Genomic DNA, 8,370 nt, shown 5'->3' with positions numbered 1-8,370 from the left:
TTACATCATTGCACCCTTGGCTTGCCTACTGGTGCTCAGACATAAAGGTGAAGAGGAGAGAACAAGACAGATAGGCCTACTTTACACCAAAGGAGACTTAAACAGGACACCTTCTTGTACCAATCTTCTTGTACTTTTAAAGTTTTTGTCCATGAACATGCAATAGACAGCTTTGACCATTATCAATCATCTTGCGGCACTTTTAAAAGGTGCAATGTCAAGTTATAACTCTTAAAGGAGATCCCCACTCTGCGCCTTGCTGTCTGAGTAAACGCATTGTAGATGCATTTTTGTACCCATCTACACTATTTTTAATTGTTGTTCTATGTAAACATGCAGTAGATAGATGTCTTTGACTGTTTTGATGTGTTTCCGGCACTTTGAGCCACGTTTTAAGTGCAGTACAAGCTCAACTCTAAAAACGTGTCTGTTCTGCTCCATTCCATTGCTGCCAATGTCTGGGAGAGCCGTGTCTCATCCAGAGTAAACAGACGAAGGAAGATGTGAGATGTCACACCTGTGATAAACACTGTGTGTATATATATATATATATATATATATATATATATATATATATATATATATATATATATATATATATATATATATATATGCATATGTGATGACCGCTTCAATATTTTGCTGTTCAAGTAAAGTTATATATTTTTTTAAATGATCTAACTTCTCAAGAAAATAAACTTACTACATCCTTTTACTCAAGATACATTTTCTGAAAACGATTATTATTTTCTTACACTATTTTGCATCTAAAGGAAATTTTCTTCTTTGAAAGTTGTTTTTGAATTTGAAAAGTGCTTAAACATGCAAAGTGAAATTTGTTGAAAATATGTAAATGTATTTATTTAACAATTTATTGTGGCTGAAGACGTGACTCTTTTTACAGAGGAACTTGAAACAAACATCAAACAAGACATTCGCAGAACAAACACAAGGCATGGTGCAAAGAAAAAGAGCAGAGTCCAGGACAGAGAAGAATGAGAGGAGGGATTTAGAAGCACTTCCTGTGGACAATGGAGGGTCCGGCCTCCTCGTACTCATCTTTGCTGATCCACATCTGCTGAAAGGTGGAGAGGGAGGCCAGGATGGAGCCGCCAATCCAGACAGAGTATTTACGCTCAGGAGGGGCAATCATCTACAGAGGTCAACAAAAAGCATTTAAGTAACCTCTGTGGAATAATTTTTACCTAAACTACCATAGCGATTTATTTGTGAATTCGATTTATAGAGACTCTCATCCTAAACCTTTACAAGCAACTCAAAATTCAAAACAACTGTACCTTTATCTTCATGGTGCTGGGAGCCAAAGCTGTGATCTCTTTTTGCATCCTGTCACCAATACCAGGGTACATGGTGGTACCACCAGACAGTACGTTGTTGGCGTACAAGTCCTTACGAATGTCTATGTCACACTTCATGATGCCGTTGTAAGTGGTCTCATGGATACCAGCAGACTCCATACCTACAATGAACAGAATGATGAATGGGATTATGCATGCTTCATATTTTAATTTAAATACAATACATATGCAATACCTTCCCCGTAGCACTGATTATATAATTACGTTGATTTCGTAAAGGGAATAATAATGCTAGTTAGATAATGTTTTATCAGTACTATTGGATTATAAAACAGTGATTGATGGACAATGTCAAGACTAAGAACTCTCTACACCATAAATAGACCCTCAACCACAACCTCACTACCCCCACCCCCGGACATACACTGAAACACTCCCTAATTAGTTCCTGACAAAACGTGATCAGTCACCCTGTCACCTCTCCTAAGAGTTCAGTCCTATGTTATCGGAATCTCAGAAAAATGCAGTCTTTTACATTTTTCTCTGTGGGAAAAAATGAGACCGCTTTGCAATGCCCATTGAAGGTGGGGGTAATTGTTTGCCACACATAGACTGATGTGCAAATGATTCAGAATTCATTAATAACATGAATTTTTCATCAATGAGTCCCAAAGCTTGTCAATGGCTCAAAAGGAAGAGTATATTTTGAGTGTGGGCTTAGTGGTTCACTTGATTTTAAAATGGCAAGAACCTTAATTAATAATAAATTAAAGAAAATATGTCACAATGTAGGAATATTCTAAGTTTGTCTATCATTGAAAAGAAACCCTAATTAGAAAATCGTAAAGGTACATGATGAGTATGGATACCTATTGGAACTTCCAATTATGATTTTACTGGATAAAGGAAATTCACAAATGTTATTTTTCTCATTTGATTCTCAGCCTCCAATTGGATGAATTAATTTAGTGAATCGATAAATCCTATTAAAGGGATAGTTCAGACAAAATGTGCTTATCTTTTACTCACCCTTATGCCATCCCAGATTTGTATGCCTTTCTTTCTTCAGCTGAACTCAAATAAAGATTTTTAGAAGCATGTCTCAGCTCTGTTGGTCCATCTAGTGCAAGTGAATGGTGGCCAGAAATTTCAATCTCCAAAAAGCACATAAAGGCAGCATAAAAGTAGTTCATATGACTCCATTGTTTAAATCCATGTCTTCAGAAGAGATATGATAGGTGTGGGTGAGAAACAGTTGAATATTTAAGTCCTCTTTTACTATAAATCTACTTTCACACAGCCCGAAGAGGAATAACTCTAAACAAGCATAAATGATCTGTTTAAATGTGGATTTACAGTAAAAAAAAAAAAAAACTCAACAGTTTCTCAACACCTATCATATCACTTATCAAGATATGGATTTAACTACTGGAGTCAAATGGATTACTTTTATGCTGCCTTTATGTGCTTTTAAGAGCTTCAAAGTTTTGGTCACCATTCACTTGCATTGTATGGACCAACAGAGCTGAGATATTCTACTTAAAACATTTGTTTGTGTTCTGCAGAAGAAAGAACATCATAAACATCTGGAATGGCAAGTGAGTGAGTAATGATGAGAACATTTTCATTTGTGAACTATTCCTTTAAGTAATCTTTATCAGGACTGTACTCTTAGTGGAACAATGTCTTGCTACTGTTAAAGGAAATCAAAGAAGAGCTTCAGGAGTTTTCAAATCCTGAAAGATTTTCTTAAAAGTCCCAGTGATGTTCTGCGAAGAACATTTGATCCTATTGGGAACCCACTAGTCCTTTTGGGATCTATAGGTGTTCTAAAAGATCTAGTTGTTGTTTTGTATTGTGTTGGAATCTAATACATTCTCATTATTATCCTTTAGGATTAGTTCCAAATGATGAGAGTACTTCCAATAGGAATATAAGTGGTTGCTCAGAAGGGTAGGTTAGCTGGTTGTAGCTTTGTTTTAGCAGGGCATTCAGAATAGAGTGCGGATCGGGCCGCATTTTTCTGTCCGAGCCCGGCCCGCGTCCGACAGGGCAGTAACCGAACCCGACCCGAAACCGAACGTCATTTCAAAATATGTGTCCGAACCCGGCCCGGCCCGTCGGGTCCCGTCGGGCTCGGTTCGGGTATCCATCCTCTAATTCAGAATAAGGTCCACAGAATCAGGTAATATTTATATAGCTAGCTGAATTAATGAATAAGCTATGCATATTCAACCAATTAAGAAACTGACCAATGAAAGAAGGCTGGAAGAGGGTCTCGGGGCAGCGGAACCTCTCGTTACCAATTGTGATGACCTGACCATCGGGCAACTCGTAAGACTTCTCCAGAGATGAGGAGGAAGCGGCGGTGGCCATCTCATTCTCGAAGTCAAGAGCCACATAGCACAACTTCTCCTTAATGTCGCGCACAATCTCCCTCTCAGCTGTAAGAGCGAGTTAGAAATGTATTAATGCATGTCAATTATTCAGGAACTGTAGCTGGAATATTCTCTTCATTATAAACGAATCAGCAGTTGCTACTCTTCACCACGAGATGGCGCTATTTAGCTAATTAAGAACCCACAATAGTACAATGGTAAACCTAAGCACTCTAATCGAACGTTTTTTTTAAGCTTGTGGTGTATGAAATAAGCAATTAACATTATATGCCGCTTATTGTCAATAAATAATTGTATTCATCATGTGCATTTGATATGAGTGAATGACTAATGCAAGCTGGGTTACCAGTTGTGACGAATGAGTAGCCTCTCTCAGTCAGGATCTTCATTAGGTAGTCAGTCAAGTCTCTGCCAGCCAAGTCCAGTCTCATGATGGCATGGGGAAGGGCATAACCCTCGTATACGGGCACATTGTGGGTCACACCATCACCAGCGTCTAGCACAATACCTGCATGAGAGGAACATGGCATAAAACGTTTAAGTAATCAAACATAGTTTCGCCTTTTTTACAGCAGTTTAGTAAAAATTAATACTTAGTGTTTTATATTTAATCGTTTGCTGTAGGCAACAGACCTGTGGTACGGCCAGAGGCATATAGGGAGAGCACAGCCTGGATGGCCACATACATAGCTGGTACATTGAAGGTCTCAAACATGATCTGTGAAATATCAGCCAATAGATCTTTAATACAGACATTATGTAATGCATTCATATTTATATCAGCATAATATATGTGTGTGTGTGTGTGTGTGGGGGTCAAAAGATTCAAGTTTGTGAGCTGCTGAGAATTACTTTCATCAAAAGACAAAAATAATAGTCTTATTATAATTATAATGAGTTTCAAAAACGTCCGTACTTTTTCATGTATAAAAAGTGTGTCTACATATCTATTCACTTCAGTAAAATGAACACAGCAGGTCAATCTTTTTTCTACAGTTTGTCGACTGCACACCAACATAGAGTAAAGTAATTTAGGAGCTGATATTAAAAATAGCTTTACATATTTAACACAGATCTAGTAATCTGCTTATATTGACAAAAACATCTGATTAAACTATTACCTCACACACATAATGTAAAAAGCATAACTTAATGAAGACTCAAGCGCTGATATAAACTTATAAAAAAATATTTAGTTTTATTCTTCAAAGATTGTGAATAGTGAATTTCTACAGTGGCATCAGTAACAAAAAAAAAAAAAAAACTATTGCGTTTGCATGATTCTGTATCCAAAGTGTAAGCATACAGCATGTCCAAGACGACAAATTACTGAGTGAACCTATAAGTCAGCTGAAGTCTGTAAATTAGCATAGAACGCAATGGAATTTAAAAGGGGTTACCTGGGTCATCTTCTCCCTGTTGGCCTTGGGGTTAAGAGGAGCTTCAGTGAGGAGGACGGGGTGTTCCTCAGGGGCCACACGAAGCTCATTGTAGAAGGTGTGGTGCCAGATCTGAGTGCACAGTTTTGCATTACATATAGAGGCCGCTATACAATATACTGTAAGTTCAAGTTGGTGATACTTTTAAAATTGTATGGTTGCATGTGAGTGCACATGACTTGATGATCTACCTTCTCCATATCATCCCAGTTTGTGATGATACCATGCTCAATGGGATATTTGAGGGTGAGGATGCCTCTCTTGCTCTGGGCCTCGTCTCCTACGTAGCTGTCTTTCTGACCCATACCGACCATGACACCCTAATGAAAGAGACCAGGAAGCAGAGTAGCTGGTTAATCACAAAGAAATTAATGTTTTCCATACAAAGAAAGTGAAAGGTGACTAAAGGCCCCAGCACATTTCATACGTAATTGAAGAACGAATAGGAGTGACGTTATTTAGAAAAAATTCTGGCTATTAAAAAGATGTTTTTGAGTTTGTTTCAGTTTAGTAGCAACTGACCGGGGCAAACTGTTTTGCTAAACACATTTTTACTGCCATTGGTCCATGCCATATGTAGGTGTGACCTAGAGCTCCACCTACTTTGAGACAAACAACTAATTGCCGTTCATTAAGTTAAGATCAGTCAACATGAACACACCGGCATGCAGAGTTATTAACGAACTAATGCAAACTTACCTACATCTGAACGATTCTTCACGTAGACATTTTCTAAGAACATGTCATGTGATTTTTTTTTATTTAATTAATTTACAAAAGGAATCAAATATACTCAACAACTCTTAAGTGTCCATTCACTCTGTTGTTTGATATGCTGCTTCACTTATGTGCATTCTGCAGTCGAAAGCCATTCACACATCACCCATATTAAGATATACCTATCATCATTATTTTGTCTGTATTCTGCCCATTGACAATCTTTGCAGTAGTATCAGTGTCATCATGAATTACAATAATAGAGTGTAATCGGCTCATATTATGGCCGCAAATAGCATGTTAGCGCATTAGAACCATGTATGCAAAAGGTAAACATTACAAATTACACATTATCTACAGCATATATATATTACTATAGATTATAATCGAGTAGTTGAAACAGCCTCTTTTACTGATCTAGTGTGAATTCTACTCATAGAATATGGCATTAAGGCTTTGATAACACATTTTATTGTCATATTATATGACGTATTACATACAGTTTTTAGCACCCTCATATTTAAATATGTGGTGTCTGTGTCTGGGTCAGTGTCTGAATGTGCACAAACAGTATGTCGTTGCTCAGCTGTTTCAAACTTCTTTTAGGCTCAGAGCAAAGAATAAAGAAGCAATTTGCTGTGAGTGTGCCAAGGCCATAAGACTGTTATTATGTCTAACATCTTTTGTCTTCCATGGACAAAGGACAGAATAGATTCTGTCCATGGACAGAAACTCAAACAGGTTTGAAACAACATGAGGGTGAGTAAATGATGACAGAATTTTAATTTTGGTGTGAACTATCCCTTCAAGTTGATTTTTCGGACTAATTCTATTTTCTTTCCAGCAAATAACTAATTGAAATAGCATTTACAGCCCTTTGATTTTTTTCAAATCAAGCTTATGTCTGCTGTAAACAATAGCAAAGTACTTGCTTGTTGAGTGTTGTCTTTACAGGTCAAAAATTATGTGCAAGTCTAAGTACTGACATAAGAAGTGTTTTACTGTGGCCAGTGAGTAGATACACCACTTAAGACTAAGCCGCAGATGGTGTGAATGAAGGTTGCTGGTCTCACCTGATGACGGGGTCGGCCCACAATAGAAGGAAACACAGCCCTGGGAGCGTCATCACCAGCAAAGCCAGCCTTCACCAGACCTGAGCCGTTGTCGCACACCAGAGCAGTGGTCTCTTCCTCGTCACACATGCTTGCTTAGACAGCTGGTGTTTTATTTTTTCCATTAACACAAATGGCACGCACCCACACATACACACATACACGTACATACACACAAAGAAAACGAAAACATGACACTTTCATCACAAACCAGAAGTAGTTTCTCATGCTCATTAAATTACTTGTTTCTTTGACTGTTGATTTCGTGAAGTTCTCAGAAAACCTAAACTAAACCTTTAATGATTCATCTTCTTGGCTCAAAAGACCTTTTCAGTCCTACCGTCCCAATGAAGCAGACTTGAAATGTGATATAAATAATACATATTACTTATTATTATATGATACATATCTGTCATCTTTAGGCAAACACAAAAATAGATTTAGATGCTTCTCATACTGTTAAATACTTGCCGTACAGCTACACCACTACTACAGCTCCTCTTTCTAAAATGGTAACATTATTTTTCTGAGCTGTTGGTTTACAAGGGCCCAGATTCGAGTCCAACCTGGGTCTTGTCCCAATCCCCTTACCCCTCTTTCAGCCCTACTTTCCTGTTTACAATCTACTTTCCTATAAATAAAGGCGAAAACCCCTAAATTAAATATATTCAGCCACCAAGCTCGGCTGCATTGTCTGCAGTAGTCCAACAAACCATTGAACCAGTAAAGATCCATTGTGGTAGACTCACCCAGGAGAGCTTGCACAAGAGGCCTGAAAAACTTGCTCCCACAAGAGCGGTTGAAAAGTAGAGAGTGAGCAACCACTTCACCTGCTTCCCATATTTATATACATCCCAAGAGGAGATGTGTCACCACGGCTTCAGAACCTCAAGCCTTTTTAGGAGACATTACAACCCTGCATCACACCAAGGTGGGCCGTCCCATGTGAAGATGGGGTGTTGGAACAGGTCTCACAATGGAGGCAGTCGACAGTCAGACAGTTGCATTTAATATTAGAAGATAATTTATGGCTCTCAAGGACAGTAAGGACTATTGTTGGAAAGAGAGGTGGCTGGTTCACTAGGAGAGAATGGCATCCCAGTGCCCGCTATAAATAAGATGCCATGCATTGGTCATAATGGACGAATGACCATTTGTCTGTTGTCTGTTATCCATTGCTTGTGAGGAACTTCTAGCTGGCCTTCAAAGGAAATTCACATTGCCGCCACATATGGGTGTGGACTTTATGCAGGGAACCTAAACCTACCAAATGAGGAATGATTAGCAGTGTCTCTTCCTAAAAGAAAATCCGGCCCTCCTGGAAACTGACAATGGGGGACACTTGTTTGTAATGCGATTGTCTGTGTAGGTGGTCTTTCAGTTG

The 8,370-nt window shown here is 38.4% G+C and overlaps 1 protein-coding gene across 1 annotated transcript; it reads right to left on the bottom strand.

The window, feature by feature from the left end:
• Window positions 1-835: 835 nt before the first annotated feature.
• Window positions 836-7,892, bottom strand: LOC127640501 (actin, alpha cardiac muscle 1-like). The gene is made up of 9 exons (XM_052123102.1): window positions 7,736-7,892; window positions 6,948-7,090; window positions 5,349-5,477; window positions 5,119-5,229; window positions 4,352-4,436; window positions 4,065-4,226; window positions 3,572-3,763; window positions 1,299-1,480; window positions 836-1,153 (listed from the first exon to the last, which is right to left on the bottom strand). The coding sequence occupies exons 2-9, from the start codon at window positions 7,074-7,076 to the stop codon at window positions 1,010-1,012; spliced, it is 1,134 nt and encodes a 377-aa protein (XP_051979062.1). The 5' UTR covers window positions 7,077-7,090; window positions 7,736-7,892; the 3' UTR covers window positions 836-1,009.
• Between the last annotated feature and the right edge of the window lie 478 nt (window positions 7,893-8,370).

Source organism: Xyrauchen texanus, chromosome 49, assembly GCF_025860055.1.
Source record: "Xyrauchen texanus isolate HMW12.3.18 chromosome 49, RBS_HiC_50CHRs, whole genome shotgun sequence".
Taxonomy (NCBI): domain Eukaryota; kingdom Metazoa; phylum Chordata; class Actinopteri; order Cypriniformes; family Catostomidae; genus Xyrauchen; species Xyrauchen texanus.
Note: the sequence above shows the minus strand (reverse complement) of the source record. Positions and strands in the feature narration are given on the sequence as shown.

Excerpts from the sequence above, each read along its gene's own strand:
- LOC127640501 (XM_052123102.1), bottom strand. The coding sequence starts at position 7,076 with ATGTGTGACGAGGAAGAGACCACTGCTCTGGTGTGCGACAACGGCTCA. Across the intron at positions 5,230-5,348 it reads ACTGGGATGATATGGAGAAG|ATCTGGCACCACACCTTCTA; the intron begins GTAGATCATCAA and ends CTGTGCACTCAG. Across the intron at positions 4,437-5,118 it reads ACAGGGAGAAGATGACCCAG|ATCATGTTTGAGACCTTCAA; the intron begins GTAACCCCTTTT and ends GATATTTCACAG.